Source organism: Hypanus sabinus, chromosome 24 (assembly GCF_030144855.1).
Source record: "Hypanus sabinus isolate sHypSab1 chromosome 24, sHypSab1.hap1, whole genome shotgun sequence".
Classification (NCBI taxonomy): domain Eukaryota; kingdom Metazoa; phylum Chordata; class Chondrichthyes; order Myliobatiformes; family Dasyatidae; genus Hypanus; species Hypanus sabinus.
In genome coordinates, this window is record NC_082729.1 from 11,790,509 (window position 1) to 11,809,725 (window position 19,217).

The 19,217-nt window shown below is 40.3% G+C and overlaps 1 protein-coding gene across 2 annotated transcripts in view; it reads right to left on the minus strand.

The window, feature by feature from the left end:
- kdm1a (lysine (K)-specific demethylase 1a) overlaps positions 1–19,217 on the minus strand; it is a 105,790-nt gene that overhangs the window by 41,725 nt on the left and 44,848 nt on the right. For both annotated transcript variants that reach the window (XM_059949267.1, XM_059949266.1), the window contains 4 exons: positions 15,288–15,394; positions 13,228–13,309; positions 11,241–11,335; positions 8,364–8,381 (listed from right to left, as the gene is read on the minus strand). In XM_059949267.1, the coding sequence (XP_059805250.1) occupies positions 8,364–8,381; positions 11,241–11,335; positions 13,228–13,309; positions 15,288–15,394 (302 nt within the window). The remainder of the gene's footprint in view (positions 1–8,363; positions 8,382–11,240; positions 11,336–13,227; positions 13,310–15,287; positions 15,395–19,217) is intronic.

Genomic DNA, 19,217 nt, shown 5'->3' on the forward strand with positions numbered 1-19,217 from the left:
ATTCTATAGGTGCTGCCTGACCTACTGAGTTCCTCCAGCACTTCGTGTGGACTATTAATAATAATCGTCATGGCATCAACATGTGAAAACTATAATGCGTGATATAGTTCACAGTGGATTTGGAAACTGAACTGCCCATGAGAAAAGGCTGAGGCTCCTCTAACTTCAAGTTCTCCATGGTCAGATGTCGGGAAGAAAGATCCAGGAATGTAAAGTTACTAAATAATTTTGTCAACAGTTTGTTTTCTGAGCCACAGTTAAAGCACGATACAATGGTAATTTGGGTTGCAGGATGGAGAAATGTCTATACCGGGGGTCGGCAACCTGCGGCTCCCGAGCCATTTGTGGCTCTTTCACCTCTGTGCTGCGGCTCCCTGTGGCTTTGGGAAATAATTGGTCAGTATTTAATTAAAATGTATTTTATGTTAGTTTGTTAGCTTTTGAAATGTAATTCTAAATTTGAAGATTATGGTGATCTTGTACAATGTAAGTGTGGCGACACATTTTCTGACACATCCAAAACTGCTCTCAATTAGCCAGCATTCCGGCTAAGGGAGATTGCCTACGGGGGTTTGTGAGTACGTGTCTTTTGCAGCATCTGCGTCCATGGGGGCTGGGTTGAGGGAGGCTTAGAAGCAAGGCTGTTTAGTTCGAATAAAGTTATTCGACTGCAGTTTACTGACTGCCTGAACACACCGCTGCAACGTGTTTTTATCGCTATTAATATACGTCACCACTGCCAATACCTGACACCCGCCAGTGCGCGATTTCTTTAATTTTTCGATCCAAGGTAAGCCAACTATGGAGAATTCTAAAAAAAGAAAAGTGACTGAAGAAAACAGAACGTTTAATGATACGTGGACAGATTCATTTGCTTTCACTGTTGACGAGACTGGTTTACCGGTATGCTTAATATGCAATGAGAAACTAGCAAACAACAAAAAGTCAAATGTCGCAAGGCATTTCCAGAGTAAACACGCAGCCTTTGCTCAAAAATATCCGGATGGAGATGAGAGAAAAAAAGCCGTTTCGGAACTGATGCGGAAGGTTGATCTGAGCAAAAATCATTTCCAGAAATGGATGAAGTCAGGAAAATCAACGACATACGCCAGTTATATTGCCGCTCAGGAAATAGTCAGGCACGGGAAGCAGTTTACAGATGGTGAATATATAAAAGAATCTTTCATTAAGATTTCAGAACATCTATTCACGGACTTTAAAAACAAGAGTGAAATTGTGCAGAAAATCAGGGATATGCCCCTCTCTGCAAAGACTGTCAAAGACAGAACCATAAAAATGGCAGAAGACATCACAAGACAGCAAATTAAAGACATCAATTCAGCTGTGGCCTACTCGATTGCCTGTGACGAGTCTAAAGACAAAGGCGATATTGAACAAATAGCGTTGTTCTGCCGGTATGTAAACTCTGCCGGGCCACAGGAAGAACTGATTGAGTTGATACCTCTAAAAGACCAAACACGGGGGGAGGACATCTGTGAGGCTGTCTTGAATTGTTTAAGAGCCAAAGGAATAAAGACCACCCATCTGGTGTCAGTAGCTACTGATGGGGCTCCGAATATGACGGGAACGCACAAGGGATTTGTGGCTTTACTGCAGAAGTCGCTGGACAGAAAGCTGCTGACTTTTCACTGCATCTTGCACCAAGAGGCACTGTGCGCTCAAACATTTCCTCCGGAATGCACAGAAGTAATGGATGTTGTCATTCAGATTGTCAATAAAATAATGGCAAAAAGTTTAAATCACCGTCAATTCCGTTTGTTACTGGACGAGATGGAAAGCGCATATTCTGATCTCCTGCTGCACAACAAAGTCCGGTGGCTGTCCAAAGGGGAGGTGCTGAAACGCATTGTCGCGTGTCTGGAAGAAGTGAAAACTTTCCTGGGCAGCAAAGGGCTCAACTTTCCTGAGCTGGAACAGCCAGAGTGGCTGGAAAAGCTACACTTCATGGTAGACATGACAGCGCACCTGAACACGCTGAACACAGCTCTTCAGGGGAAAGGACGCACAGCCCTGCACATGTTGGAGGATGTCTTGGCATTCGAGCGCAAGTTGACAGTGCTTGCCAGAGATTTACAGAAAGGCACTTTGTCTCACTTCCCCAATTTGAGAGAGTTCAAACAAGGTCACGACATGATAATTTCGGAGTATTTACATTCTGCAATCATCGCAATGCAAACATCGTTTGGGAAACGCTTCTGTGAGTTCAGAGAGGAAAAAAACACATTATCCTTCCCGGTCACTCCCTTAAGCATCGATCCTTCCCTACTGAATACGACTGCATTGGCAGGTGTGAGTCAACCTGATCTTGAGATGGAACTGGCCGACATAGCCGACAAAGACATATGGGTGTCCAAGTTTAGACGCTTGACAGCAGACCTTGAAGATGTTGCCCGTCAGAAGGCCGTTCTTGCTCAGAATCACAAATGGAGTGATATTGAAAACCTTCCAAATCCGGACCAACTTGTGTTTGAAACATGGAATGCTGTGCCCGACATTTATGTAAACATGAAAAAGTATGCGCTTGGAGTCCTGTCGATCTTTGGATCCACATATGTATGTGAGCAGGTGTTCTCCAACATGAACTTTATTAAAAACAAACATCGCGCACGCCTCACAGATGACAGCTTGCGATCCTGTGTAAAGATGAAGGTGACGTCATACAGCCCTGATGTGCAGACGCTGTGCGCTGAGGTCCAGGAGCAGAAATCCCATTAACCAAGTATGATAAATATTTTAATTGCCTATTATTTTATGTATATTCATATTTTTTCATTGTTCAGTGAAATAGTCCTTTTATTTTTCAGGCTGACAGCTGGCTGATGTTATTTTTGGTTTGCTGCTGGCGGAAAATTTAAGTTCGGCGTTTTTCATAAATACAAGAAGGACTCAAATAGACATTGAGTATTTTACTTAAAAGTAACTTTCAACCCAACGTCTTTTTTTCGGAGTTCAAAATGTTTTTGTTGCATGCAGAAATGTAATTTCGTTTTCTCTGCAGGAGTTCATCAATTTCATAAATGCAACACATTATAGTTTGTTTATACATAGCATAAAGGCAAAAAAAACGTTGTATGCAGTGTTATTTCATTTTAAATGTCAAACGGGTTTTGCGGCTCCCAGTGTTTTCTTTTCTGTGGGAAACGGGTCCAAGTGGCTCTTTCAGTGGTAAAGGTTGCTGACCCCTGGTCTATACCAATGAAGGTGTAAGACGCTCCTTCTCTCCGCTAGCACTCAGGTCACCCTTGGGCAAGGTGCAGCACCTGTTTAGCACCTCCCCCTCCCCTCCCCGATCAGGGTCATTTGACAGCTTGGAAGCATATCACAAATCCTGGTTATGCGACCAATGATACCAGGTAGACAATCTCTGAAGAGTATTGTTAATGGCTGGGGCCACCTGTCTTTTAAAGACTCTGCCCAGAAGAAGGCAATGGCAAACCACTTCTGTAGAAAATTTTGCCAAGAACAATCATAGTCATGGAAGGACCATGAATACCCATGTCATCAGACATGGAGCGTATAACTATACAACCATATAACAATCACAGCATGGAAACAGGCCATCTCGGCCCTCCTAGTCCGTGCCGAACTCTTAATTTCACCTAGTCCCACCTAACGGCACTCAGCCCATAACCCTCCACTCCTTTCCTGTCCATATACCTTAAATGACACAACTGAACTGGCCTCTACTACTTCTACAGGAAGCTCATTCCACTCTCTGAGTAAAGAAATACCCCCTCGTGTTTCCCTTAAACTTCTGCCCCCTAACTCTCAAATCATGTCCTCTCGTTTGAATCTCCCCTACTCTCAATGGAAACAGCCTATTCTCGTCAACTCTATCTATCCCTCTCAAAATTTTAAATACCTCAATCAAATCCCTCCTCAACCTTCTATGCTCCAATGAATAGAGACCTAACTTGTTCAACCTTTCTCTGTAACTTAAGTGCTGAAACCCAGGTAACATCCTAGTAAATCGTCTCTGCACTCTAAAACCCAGGTAACATCCTAGTAAATCGTCTCTGCACTCTAACGTAACAAACAATCATGGTAATATTTAGTACATCAAGAAGAAGAAAGCAATTGAATATTTAATATCAATGACCTTTGTCACAACAGGGAAAAGTCAGCAGTAAAAAAATATTTAAGAGGTGCAATGCTTGCATCTTAAAACAAGATTTACTATCAACTTTTTTTCCATACTGTTGAAAAGCTATCAACCAGAAATTTTACTTCAGCTTCCTGTGCTTAAACTGCTAATAATTCCCTTATTTTATTTCGGGTTTTCAGGTTCTTGTGCACGATACGGGCTGGAGGTTTGGTGGGGGGGGGGGGGGGGGGGGTTTGTGTGGTGGTTGATAATCGTGTTCTGTTTGCAAGGTTTGTTTTTTTTTGAGGGAGGGTGATGTTTTTTCTTGAATGTTTTGCGGCTAGCTGAAGAAGGCGAATCTCAAGGTTGTATACTGCACACATATTTTGATAATAAGTAAACTCTTCCACCTTTCTGTAGTAATTTGCATTTGGGAAGACGTATCTTATCCACACTCTATGTTGTTTTAGGTCTGAATCTACAGTAAAGACCAGGGATTGGCTCCCATTTTTGTGCAAGAGTGTGAGAGTTTAATAAGTTGCGAGGCAGTTAGGCATGAAGGCATACCAAGTAACAAGATGATGCTGATCGAGGTCCTTTTAACCAAACACAGTTGATCCACGTGTAATAAAAAAAAATCCTTATCCTGGCCAAGATGCCACGCTTTTGCCTGCTACCCTTAAAAACTGCAATCTATTTGTCAGAAGGCACTAAACTGTCAATAAAACGTAAAACTAAATCACACAAGGACGGCACCAGTGGTCACCACAAGCCAACTTGAGGTTAACATTCTTTTGAACATTCAGAGAGGACGATAAAGAATTTTAACATTACTAATTAATTTACGTAAAGAAATTCTGGATTATTTAAACATCTAATGCATCCTTTTGAAATAAAATCCAGAACTTGAAAGAGGTTATGAGCTTTCATCATCAATATTGTCTGAAATGTCCCAATGAAGGGAATTTAACTAATAAACTGTAGTTTTACATTAAAACCCCAAGCAATTTTACCCTACTGTAATTGCTTTCTTACACATTCTTCCATCCCCATTTTATCAACTGCATGTTATAACACTTAAATTACATCCTTCCAATTACTTAATGAATACATCTCCAGAAATATTTAGCTTGTCACCATCAAAGTAAATGCAGAAACACTGGATTACTTTGTAGTTAAGTTAGTGAGTCTTTGATCCAGCAAAGATAAAGGAATGCTATTATGGAAATATATCTATAACCCTGAAGTTTTTATGAATTTATAACTTTTGTAAAATGTAATGTGACAAAATGGAACCTGTGTAATCACGGTGTGCTTTACTGGTTTGTTGAGCTTGTTTGGATGGAAGGCTTGCAAAAGGGGTTGTGATTTATAGCAGGATCTGTTTTATGTCAGGGAGTGTTTTGACAGTAGAGAAAAACAGGAGATAGCTGTTGGGGGGAGGGGAAGGAGAAACCTCAAAAGACAAGTGGCCTCATTAAGGACAAATACAAGTTATTTAAGATGGATGCAGATAAGGAAGGAATGCAATTAAGGATGAGTTACCACACTCTGCAAGTGTATAAAAATTATCTGTTTTGAGCTGTAAGATTGAAGCTATCTACCAACAACTTAATGTATGAAGGTAGACTTTCCCTTGCAAGTAATAAACACGCTTATAATTTGATCAACTCCTGAATTGTTGTAGCCTGTTACTGTATATTAGAAGACCTAGCTAAATGATACAGGGTACTATTGTATCTCCAAGCTAAGATGGTATGCAAATTGATGAGGATTTTGAGAGATTCATAAATGTACCGACTTCCTTTGGTCAAAGAGGCAGAGACTGCAGACTTAGGAGAGAGAAATACAGCATGAAAGCAAGCCTTCACCACAATTCGTCCAGGCCAATCACTGAGCCCATCAAGCTAGCCGCATCCATCAAAATCCCTCTTATTCACATACACGTTGTTATCGGACCTGCTTCAACCACATTTTCCGACAGCTCGTCCCACATACACATCACCTTGGGTGTGAAGAGGTCTCTTAAATCTTTCACCTCTCTCATCTTCAACATATGCCCTCTGGTTTTTAGTTCCCTTTCTCTGGGAGAAAAGACAACGTGCACTCACCTAATCTATACCCCTTGTGATTTTACACACCTCAATAAAGTCAACACCCCACCAAATCTCCCACATTCCAAAAAATCCATTACGAGTCTGTCCTTCCTCTCCCTATAACTCAGGCCCTTGAGTCAAGGCAGCATCCATGTGTACTTTTGCACTCTTTCCAGCTTAATAATGTCTCTGCTAAAACAGGGCACCCAAAACTGCACTCAATACTCCAAATGAGTCTCACCAATATCTTATGCAACTGCAACTTGGGTGATACAATCTTAGGGGATCTGATAGAAATATTTGTAAATTATTGTAATTAGTTGAAATGATTGTAAGTGGAGATTTGAAGGTTGCACCGATTTGGTGGATTAACAAAGAACATAGAAGTGTACAGCAAAGGAACTGGCCCTTTGGCCCACAAAGGTATGCCGTACCAACTAAAAAAAGCAAATCAAGATTAATCACCCAAACACCAATCCCTCCTATCTAGACAATGTCCATATCCTTCCATCTTTCTCACATTCATCTGCCTATCTAAACATCTCTTAAAAGCCTCTAATGTATTTGTCTCTACCACCAGACCAGGCAGCGCATTCCAAACAACTACAACTCTCTAAGTAAAGAAAAACTTACCCCTTACCTCCCCTTTGAACTGACCCCCTTTCACCTTTTGCTTTCTGGTATTAGATTTCCACCCTAGGAAACAGATACTCCCTGTCCACTCTATCTATGCCTCTCAAAGTCCTGTCAACATCTATCAGAGCTCTGCTCAGCCTCCACCACTCCAGAGAAATCAACACAAGTTTATCCAGCCTCTTGTGGTAACAAACAAAGGAGTTGCTTCCATTCTGTATAACTCTCTAACTCTAGGTACCAAGCAGTGACCTTGAACAAGGGAGAGATGGTATTGCCACATCCCCTTGCCTTCGACATTGCTGCCATCTCCAAATGCAGCCTCCATCTTTGTCGCCGTAGCTATGTCAACTTGGCATGGTATGAATTTTGCAACTTGTATACTTTGTAGCCTGAAAGCACCAAAAATGAGTGCAAGTTGATACTCAATATAATGGATGGAAGCCAATATGACAAGTTATTAAGTATTTGCCAAAGATAGGGTCATTAAGAAAGCTTTTGGAACATTGCCCTTCATAAATCAATGTACTGAGTACAGAAGATGGGATGTTATGTTCAAGATGTACGAGACCTTGGTGAAGCCTAATTTGGAGTATTGTGTGCAGTTTTGGTCACCTACCTAAAGGAGAGATGTAAACAAGGTTGAAAGAGTGCAGAGAAAATTTGCAAGCATGTCGCCAGGTCTGGAGGGCCTGAGTTATGAGGAAAGATTGAACAGGTTACAACTGCATTCTTTAAAATGTAGAAGATTGAAAAGAGCTTTGATAAGAGGTGTGCAAAATTATGAGGGGTATAGATGCAAGCAGGCTTTTCCCCACCGAGGTTGGGTGGGACTACTACCAGAGGTCATGGGTTAAGGGTGAAAGGTGAGAAGTTTAAGCAGAACATGAGGGAAGCTTCCTCACTCGGAGAGTCAGGAAAGTGTGGAATGAGCTACAACTGGTGCAGGCGAGCTCGATTTCAATGTTTAAGAGAAGTTTGGATAGGTACATGAATGATAGGGACATTCGGGGCTATGGTCCCAGTGCAGGTCAATGGGAGTAGGCAGTTTAAATGGTTTGGCATGGACTAGATAGGCCAAACATCCTGTTTCTGTGCTGTACTTCTCTATGATTCAATGAGATGCACTCATACAGACAGTGAGACTATTTCTGAGTCTCTACAAATTTTTTAAAACATAAATTTTCCCAATTTAGAAAGATATTGAGGTAACAAAATTAAGGACAGGAAATAGAACTTTAAACACAAATGAGGAAGGAGTGACCTCCATCTTGATAGTCAAGTTATTTCCTATTTTAGTTCAACCCTGGTTTGCTCTTGGTATACATTATTAGAAATACCCCAAAATTGCCTGCACAATTATAGCAATTAGATAAAATTGATGCAAGTCAGTTCGCCGTTATAGTGTACACTTTGTGGTTGTCCAAAATCCTAACATCCTCAACGGTTGCAGACATCTTACACCCCAAGTACCTGCTGCTGTCAGATTTCATTATATATGCCTAATTAGTAAAAGTAGAAATACTTACGTTTGTGCATCTTTCTCCCTTCATTAGGATCAGATTCCAAACATCAGCAATGACATAGGAAAAAAAGTGGGAAAAATTTATTAGTGTCTTGACTCAGTGACCACATTTTTGAAGTATTTAATTTCTAAAGAAATAAAAGAAAATTCCTTATCACACCTCTCAGGATAACTCAAAAACAAATTATCTGAATAACCACCAGTAACACAAGATTTAAAAAGCATCCAGTTTGCTTCAAACAAAACACCATAAAAGAAAATAAATATTTGTTTGAGACAATATTGGTTGTCGATGAATTGGGGGAACTTCCTGTTTTTCCTTGCACTGTGAGAGCAGTAACTTGGCATGCAAACAGCACTTGGAGGTGGCATCGCCAACAAAGCAGCCCTTGCTCGGTACTGTACTGTAATCTCTGGCCAGAATCCACATTGAGGTTTAAATCACTTGTCATTCAAAAGCAAAAGGGCTGTGAATAAGCTCACGTGCAACTGACTGAGAATCAAAGCACTTCGCATTTAATGAGCATGTCCAATACGGTGCAAACAGGGTTAAAAGGTTTAACTCAAGAATCTTAACAGAACTAACTAGTAAACATACAATTAGAATAATTATAATTTATCAGCGCTGTTAATTTTAACCTGTGAGGTTAAATGTCTCTCTCTCTATACTATTTCAAACTCTCTGCCTTTACTTCATAAAAATCTTAACACAACGTCTCCAAACTACAAAGGATATTATTATTATTTCTTAGATCTTAATTCTAGACTGGAGGTGCCTGGCACAGTAGTGTAGTGGTTAGCAGGACTCTTTACAGTCCTGACGACCCAGGCTCAATTCCCACCACTATCTTTAAGGACTTTGTATGTTTTCCCTGTAATTGGTCAGTTAATTGGTCATTGTAAATTGTCGCATGATTAGGATGGAATTAAATCGGGAGACTGTTGGGCGGTGTGGCTTTAAGAGCCAGAAGGACCTATTCTGCACTGTATTTCAATAAACTAAAAAATTTTTTAAATAAATAATCTTTAAGAATTTCAGCTCATAATACAACACTAAAAATTACACCAGAATGAGTTTAATTATTAGGATTCTTACTACTTTTCAAATTGCTTTCACTAACTTTACTTAAAAGCTGAAATATAAGTAAGACAAGACGAAGACACAGAGTAAATAAAATTCCTCAACATTGTGGACCTTTGGAGTTTAGGTTTAGTCACTGATAATCACTGATCTACCCTTCAAAATATACAAAGAGCATTTAGGAAACTCTTAAATAGGCATGTGGAAAAATGGACAGTTATGTAGGATGGAAGGGTTAGATTGATCGTAGAGTAGGCTAAAAGACTGGCACAATATTGTGAGCTGTAGGGCCCATACTGTGTTGGACTGTTCTATGAATTCTGGCCAGTGTTGACTGCTCCACATGAAGTCCCACTGAATCCTTTTGTTCAGATCTACATTGCAATCGGTGTCAGTATGCGACAGGGTGAATCGATTTGATTTACAATTTACATAAGCAATTTTGCAGGTCACAGAAGGAACTGTAGCTTAGTTCAATTGGGTGGTGAGGACAAATGGTATGATAAAAGGACAGCACCACCTTATGGGCTGAAGGGCTTGCAGTGTGTCAAAATGCACTCAGGAACAGCCACCCAAATCAGGTTTAATCACAGTCTGTGAAATTGAAAACTCGAGGATTTATCTTTCAATAACAGGAATGTGAGAATGTTTTAAATTGCTGTCTTGACGATTGTGGAGCATTACACATCTCAGAGAGCAGACAACCCATGCAAACATAAATACGTATATACAAGCGGTGGACGTGGCAAACTCAAGACATAGAGAAATAAAAACTTTGTAACCAGAACATGAAAGGATTCGAGGTTCAATCAGACATTAAAACTTGAATAGAGCCAGTATTAATGATTGGATGCTCTTATGGCAGTGTCAGTACCTCTGTGAAGAACTGTCCAAAGCGTTAGGAGCGTTGTAGTGTTACTGACTTGATCATCGAGTATCATTTTAGTATAATCACTGTTCTACACTGCACCTTGCTAATATACAGGGACATACTCGAGAACATCTAAAGTAGCAGCAACTTCCAGCAGCTGGTACTTGGGGTCTCCACAGAGTCCTGCGCAAAAATGAAGACTTCCCTATTAGTACCTGTACTGCTCAAGCTCTATGCTGTCCAGAATCAGCCTGGTATAGAGGATAGTTGGGACTCGAGACAGAGGCCAAAGTGGAAGCAGTAGGAGTCTCACACTATCCCATTACTGCACATTTCCTCTCTTAGATCTGGCAGTCAAAACTTCTAGTTACAACCTGAATAAAAACTTCTCGCACTGCTACCATTTTGATGTCTAGCAAGTTTTTGACCGGAAACCTCAGAAATGGACTTTCAGCAGAATTGGCTTACAACCCTTCGAGAAATAAGCTGTCGAGTCGTCACTTTTATAAGGACAGCTGACTCTCAGAACCACATTGCGGGGTCATTTGCGCAACATCCACACTAAGATAAGGAGAGATCAGCAGGAAATGGTGCTGGACTGCCGGTAAATGGAACTTGACTAGCTTAGAAGTGGTTGGGAGACTGTGGAGATATCAACATTAGCCATTAAGATCACAGAAGATCAAACCTGCCCAATGAACCCTCACTGTTGTCATGATCAATGGCTGGGCTGGCTCCAAATCTATCCAAGTACTCCAAGTCAAATAATGATGCAATACTGATTCCTGAAATAACTAACTGAAATTCCTACAGAGAAACACTCAGTTTCCACAGGCTGCACAGCAACATAGAGCAGATGTTTGACCTAAAGGCAAATTCATTAGATACAAGCAAGAATCGAAAATCATAATCCATCATTTTAGACTTACAGCCTGCCCATTTGCCTCATATAGGGGACATTTTTGTTTTATTTTGGCCAGTTCCATGTTTACTTGCTTGCTGACCACTGCCATCGGGTTTCCACCTGCAAAAAGATTAATAATAACTAAAACTGACAGAACTTATCCATTAGTCAAGCACTTGAGAACAAAAATTTGATGAATGAAAAGTAAAACTCTTCGGCCTGTTCAGTGTAAACTTGTGCAAATGCATGTTCATGGTATCCAGAATTCCACACTTGTATAAGTGTAAAATGACGGTTCTCATTCCTGACATGTACAGTAGTGTGCAGAAGTCTTAGGCACTTAGCTAGGGTTCCTAAGACTTTTGCACAGTACTGTAGTAATTTTATATATTGCACTATACTGCTGCATGACATATGTGAATGATGATAAACCTGATTCTGATACGGATCTCTGAGAGTGGAAAGGGGCAGGGAGAGGGGTATCATGCTTGGGAAAAGGGGAAGGGAGAGGGGAATAGTGGTTGGGAAAAGAAGAAGAGAGCGGGAAGCACCAGAGAGAGATTCTGTAATGATCAGTAAACCAATTGTTCAGAATCAAATGACCTTGCCTGGTGTCTCAGGGTTGGATGTGCCTGCACCCACACTACACACCCCCTGCCCCGGCACTCCTTCTCTGCCACCTGTCCCACACCCCTCCCGTGGTGCACCAGGCTCACCATTCCCAACATCCTTTGCTCTCACCAGATTTACAAACTCAGCTCTCTGCTCCATGTTGACAAATACAAGACTATGCCAAAGTCTTAGGCACCCTAGGTACATATGCATGCTTAAGACTTTTCTTTGCAAAGTACTGTAGTTACGGAGGAACAGTCAGGATTGGAACCTGACTACAATCACCCCCCCCCCGCCCCCACGACCAAGCAATCACTAACATTCGTGCACGAAGGGCAGCCGTCAAGGCAACGCGGGCCAAGGAAATGCGGGAGACCAAAAATAACTTGGCGCATACCATACAGGCAGAAATGAGGACCCTGAACCACGCCTGGGGCACAATAGAGAAGACGGCCAAGGACAGACAGAGATGGAGGAGCCTCATTGCTGCCCTGAATGCCAGCAGCATATCAGGCAGTAACTAACTATGAAGGGCGGCCAGCTGGATAAGGTAGCATCCATGACCAATAGTTCAACAACTCCTGTGTTAAGTCTTTTTTTATAAAATGGAAAAGATGGGTGCAAATAAGAGAAAACATTTCTTTCCCTTGGTCAGACCTTTTCTGCAAGACTATTTTATACTGCCCACAGATACATCATGCAGAACAAAACTGAAACTTCAGGAATTCAATTATGAGGGAAGGGGACATAGATTTGGTTTGTACACCCTGCAGTTTATATATTAGAAGTTTAAAATGAATTTAAATGCATGGTTAGCACATTTTACAGTACCAGTGACCAGGGTTCAATTCTCCCTGCTGCCTGTAAGGAGTTTGTATGTTCTCCTCCGTGACTGTGTGGGTTTCCCCTGGGTACTCTGGTTTCCTACCACAGTCCAAAGACATACTGGTTGGTAGTTAATTGGTCATATTAAATTGTCCCATGATTAAGCCAGGATTAAATTGGGGGAAATCGCCGGGTGGCATGGCTCGAAGGGCCAGAAAGGGACAATTCCGTGCTGTATCTCAATAAATAAATTTCCTGCAGTAGACAAAAATCCAGAAAAGGAACAATCTTAAAATTGCGGTTCTCCGCGAGAACTGATACCTCAAACACCTCACACATAAAATGATCTGGAAATTCTAAACTTGCTTCCCAAAGTGTTGTTGTACTGCTCAACTCAAGGTGCCAAGTTAAGATTGCATTAAGTTATCAAGAAAGCCACAATAGTTACATGCCTGTTGTAGGATCAAGATGCAAGCTTAAAAGGGGCTAAGACTGCCTGCCATTTAGTCTCATCCCCAAAATAAAGAACAGGTAGGAAAGAAATGGTACACTTTCATTAACCAAGCAAAACTTACCAAGTCCTGTCACAACCATGGCCCCTAGATCAGCAACGTAGTTTCCCTTTCTGAATGTGGCAACACGTCCTCCAACACGGTCCTACAATTAAAGTGACGGTGCAGTGGTTAGGTGTCCAGTGAGTGTCTTCCCATACACAGCTAAAAATTAAATGGCTGGCTGTAGCTGACACTCCTAATTTGGGTTCAGCATTGTGACCTTATTTCAAGCCCAATGCCCAAGGGCACAAGCATCATTTTCCTTTATGTAGAAATCAAAGTTCAAAGTAAATTTTATTGTCTGAGTACATACATGTCACCATATAGGACCCGGAGATTCATTTTCCCGCGGGCCAACTTGGCAAATCTACAGAATGGTAACTATAACAGGATCAATGAAAGATCAACCAGAGTGCAGAAGACAACAAACTGTGCAAATGCAAATAAATAGCAATAAATAACAAGCATGAAATAACAAGAAAATTGGAGTCCTTAGAGTAGTTATCCCCTTTTGTTCAAGAGCCTGATGAGTGAAGGGTAGTAACTGTTCTTGAACCTGGTGGTGCGAGTCCTGAGGCTCTTGTACCTTTTACATGATGGCAGCAGCGAGAAGACAGCGTGACCTGGGAGGTAGGGACATTTGATGATCACACGACAAAGAACCAATAGTCCATTCGGCCCATCGAGTCTGCTCCGCCACACCACCATGAGCTAAACTATTCTCCCGTCTAGTTCCAATTTCCGGCTTTTTTCCCATATCCCTTGATACCTTGACTAATTAGATACCTGTCAATCTCCTCCTTAAAAACCCTCAATGATTGGGCCTATGACAGAATTTTATGTAAATGTCAGTGGTTGGGAAGGCTTTACCTGTGATGTACTGGGCCAAACCCATGACCTTTTGCAGGATTTTCTGTTCAAAGGCATTAGTAACCATTGGCGACATCCTGCTGACAGTTGACAAAGCTACTTATTTTACTTCATCTTCTTTCAAATATCATTCTACTACTAATCTGCGTGTAATTGGAATTAGTTTATATTTTGATGGTGTGTTTTGGGGCCAACTGAGTGATCTGGCACTTTGCTGTCTCCAAGGGAGTTCAGTGAGGTCTGGAGTGGAGTCTGCAGCCTGCAGATGGGGTACAAGCCCATGATTGACTCCATTGCTTCTCTCCACTTGAAGCATCAAACAAGGTTGAAATCAACAAGGACAAGACCAGAGGATAGGCGGGTATTTGGTGCCATCTCCCTGCCATTGTTCGGACTTCCTCTCCCTCTCCCTAGCTGCTGCACAGAACATAGAACAAAGAACAATACAGCACAGTACAGGCCCTTCAGCCCACAATGTTGTGCCGACCCTTAAACCCTGCTTCCCATATAACACTCACCTTAAATTCCTCCATATACCTGTCTAGTAGTCTCTTAAATTTCACTAGTATATCTGCCTCCACCACTGACTCAGGCAGTGCATTCCACGCACCAACCACTCTCTCAGTAAAAAAACCTTCCTCTAATATCCCCCTTGAACTTTCCACCCTGTACCTTAAAGCCATGTCCTCTTGTATTGAGCAGTGGTGCCCTGGGGAAGAGGAGCTGGCTGTCCGCTCTATCTATTCCGCTTAATATCTTGTATAGCTGCTGTCAGAGGAAAGTGCAGGAGTCTTAGAGGTTGCATGTGTTCCTGGATTCAGGTTACTTTTATTTTGCTGGGTTTTTTTTAAACAGTTTAATCGGGGCAATCGATGCACACTGGAGTGCTTCGGTACAGAGTGGCCCAGTAAAGAGCCTGCCTTGGCTAGCAGCAGCTTAGCACTGAACTGAACTAAACTGAATACTACTGGTTTGATGTTTGATATTCTATGTTTTGTTCACTCAGTTTTTGCCACTTTGCACTATTTATTTATTTTTTTTCTTGGGAATTTACTTTCTTGGAATGGGTTCCATGATGTTTCCATGTTTCATGGCTGTCTTTGGGAGGATAAATCTCAGAATTGTATTCTGTATACATACTTCGATAATAAACGCATTTTGAATCAAACTTCCTGTGTTAGGTTTATTGGGAAGCAAAGAAATGGCCTTACCCTTGCTTCCAGAACAGTGACATCCATTCCAAAGCTCTGTAACTGGCGAGCAGCTGCCAGACCCGAAACGCCAGCACCTATGATTATCACCTTCCCGGTCTTCTTTGCTATAAATCAGATATTATTCCAGTTACAAAACAAAGAAAACACGGATCAATCAATATTAAAGGCTGACATACAGTATAGATTAACAGCATGCCCTAACCAAGTAATTGTTAATTACCATTCACAGCCTCCCCCTACAAAAAAATCCAATGACTTTTGCACTGATTGCACCCAATCCATTCTCTAGAACTGAATAAGACAAGTTTGCAACCATAACAAACCTTTTGATTCCAGACCGATTTTCTGACTTTCTAATCCCCCTTCCAATTGAAAGCACTTGTTTTTAAATCACCATAAAATGGCTAGTTTGCAACCTGGCTCAACTCCAAGTACAGCAGAATCCCTTCGGCACACTTTATTTTTAAATTTTCTCCCTTATGTCCATTGACCTGTTCTGACTCCAGGTGCGTCAATGTATTAGATACAAAATTTACATCCTTCTCTTCAAATTCTTTTCATTCCAAAAAGCTCTTCTGAGAAAGTACAGTAGTTTCCTCTTATTATGCCCATCTGCACATCAACAAATTCCTCTGGTCATTACTGCAAACCATGCCTTCTATTGTTCAGTTCCCAAATTCTGGAACCCTATACTAATATTTTTTCGATCTATTAATCTGATATAAAGTTGTGTCAAATCATGGGATGTTTAAGAATATAAAACATAGGAGAAGAATTAGACCATTTGGCCCATCAAGTGTGCTCTGCTACTTGATCACGGCTGTTCTTTTCTCCCCTCTTAACTCTACTCTCCTGCTTTCTCCCCATAACCTTTGTCACCCTATTAATCAAGGACCTATCAAACTCTGCTTTAAATGTACCTGATGACTTGGTCTCCACAGCTTTCTAGAACAGATTCACCACCCTCTGGCTAAAGAAATTGAGGTCAGCAGGAGATGCTCATGGAGTGAGCACTGTTTCAGATTTGCTCCGTAACCTTTACTTTTTTTAACCTATGATCACCCTTATTTAACTTACTTTTACCACCACCAAAAGATTCTTGCTACTTTTTTGGACTTATCTTTAAGAGTTTATTGTGAATTTTGAAGAAATGAATACAGAAATGGCTCTGAGATCTAACGGGCGAGACCCTGGGAAAGATTCTAACAGGAACGGGAAGAAGAAAAAGGCCGATCCTAAGCGCACTGAATTGACATGAAATGTTATTGGAGGTTTTAAATGAAAAATGTGAAGAACGATGACGAATTTTCAAACAAGATATAAAGGCTTTTCAGGATTATATGGACAAGACTGATTCAGTAGTTAACCAGCAGCAAGCTCTAATCGCAACTTTGCAAGAGGACGCTCAGAAGCGAGACTTGATAATCGAAAAACTAGAGCAGAAATTATCTTCGACGATTAAACAGGTGGAAACACTTAAAGCCAAGAGTGTCGACTTTGAAAATCAGTCCAGAAGACAGAACTTACGCATACTTGGTCTCCCGGAAGGTATTGAACAAGGGGACCCCTCGAAGTATTTTGCTCAACTTTTAAAGGATGCGTTCCCTTCTGTATTCCCAGACAGTCCTCTGTTACTTGATCGCACTCACAGAATTATGCGTCGATCACCAAGTGCTTCAGCTAAACCACCGGTTGTAATTGTCCGATTTCACTATGTGCATGTTAAAAGCAACTTACTCATGTGGCTCGGCGTGTAGGGATGGTCAAATTCCAAGAATTTGATTTTCGATTAGTGGAGGATTTTAGTCCAGAAGTAATGAAGGCAAGGCTTCTTTTTAAACCTCTGATGTCCGAATGTTATGAGAAAAATCTAAAGCCTGCGCTCTTATACCCTGCGAAGCTCAGAATCTCGCCTCCCAATGCATCTCGGCGTGTTTTCTTTTCTACATCTGAAGCGAGAAGCTTTCTGAATGAGAACTTCCCTACTGCTGTGGATTCTTGTCTTCAATAAATGAGTGATTTTGATCGTTGTAAGATGGTTTTTGTTTCCAAAACCAGATTTTGTTTCTGGCTATTGGTGTAGGTTTACTCTATATTTTATACTCTAGCTAAAGTTTTTTTTTGATGTATTAATCTTTTTATTTTATTTACTTTAATCACTGTACTTTAGCTTTGGTCATTATTATTAATCCTTCGAAGGTGAATTTTTTTTACTAAGATGGCGGTTTCTTCTCTAAAATATTTTTGGTTTTTTTTTATTTTGCCATTTTTTTTCTCTCGTCTTCTTCCTATAATGCATCTCTTATCACAGTTTAAATTTTTTTTTTGGTTTGTTTGGGTTTTAACCAGATTTATAAGTTACTAGTGATTATATTCTTTTTGGGGTTTTTTTTACTAGCAATTATATTATGAAGTTTGGTTTCAGTATAGTGATTATTATTTCTTTAGAGTTTGGGTGGATCTTTTTTTATCCTTTATATATGGAGTTGCCTTCTGCTGATATGGGGGTAGATTTAGTCTCATTCCTCTTTTTCCCAGCCTTTTCCTGGCTGGGGTGGCTTCTTCTCTTGGGTGGGGGGTGGGGGTGTCTATTTCTAAATCTTAAGCCCTTTACACCAGTTTTTTTTAGTTTTTTCATTTGGGCTGATTTTAAACTACTAAAATGTCCGTGTTGTCGTCATTTCCGGGTCCGTCCCTTATTTTAGTTCCTCTTCCAGGTGCATGAGTTCATAATTTGGTTAACCCTTTATATACCAAAGGGTTGATTTCAGAAATATGGCTCAGACCATTAATTTTATCTCTTGGAATACTAATGGCTTAAACCATCCGATTAAACGGAAAAAGATTTTCAAAGTATTCCAAAGACTGAATGCACATATTATTTTTGCACAAGAAACTCATGTGAGGAAAGAGGATAAGTATCGCTTTTTTAGGTTTTGGAGGGGATCAACAGTACCATTCGAATTCGAATGCTAAAGTAAGGGGAGTTTCAATTTTTATTGACTCCTCTATTGCATTTGTCCAACACGATATTTTTTCAGATCGGAATGGTAGATTTTTGTTAATTACTGGCTTACTTTTTAATAAAAAGGTTGCTATGGTTAATGTTTATGCTCCAAATGTGGATTATCCTGATTTTTTTAAGTCCTTATTTACTTCTCTACCTAATCTAAATGAATATAAGTTAATAATGGGTGGTGACTTTAATTGTTGTTTAAGTCCTTTGTTGGACAGATCTATATCTACTCAGACTTTACCTAATAAGACGGCCACTTATATTAACTCTTTTTTGACTGATAATGGAATTTTTGACATTTGGAGATTTCAGCATTCTAAGGACAAAGAGTTTTCATTTTTCTCACATGTTTATCATTCCTACTTGAGAATTGATTATTTTTTTAATTGACTCTTGTTTTATTCCATCGGTAATTGGTTGTAATTATGATATTATAGCCATCTCTGACCATGCTCCATTAAAACTTTCTATTAAATTTACGGATACAGCTTCTAATGCTAGACAATGGCGATTTGATTCTATCTTATTGCAAGATCCGGATTTTATTAAATTTATGAAGGAACAGATTGATTTCTTCTTTTCAACTAATTCCACAGATGATATTTCTTGCGGAACACTTTGGGATACTTTTAAAGCATATATACATGGACGGATTATCTCCTACTCCGTTGGTCTGAGAAAACGCATTAAGAAGGAAAGTTTTTTATTGGTTGAAAAAATTAAAGGTTGACAAGAAATATTCGACTACTCCTAGTGAGGAGCTTTACAAACAAAGGGTTGAACTTCAAATGGAACATAGTTTATTACTTACATCTTCGAATGAGAATCAATTAATGAAAACCAGATCTGATTTTTATATACATAGTGATAAATCAGGTAAACTGTTAGCGAGTCAATTGAAGAATGCTTCG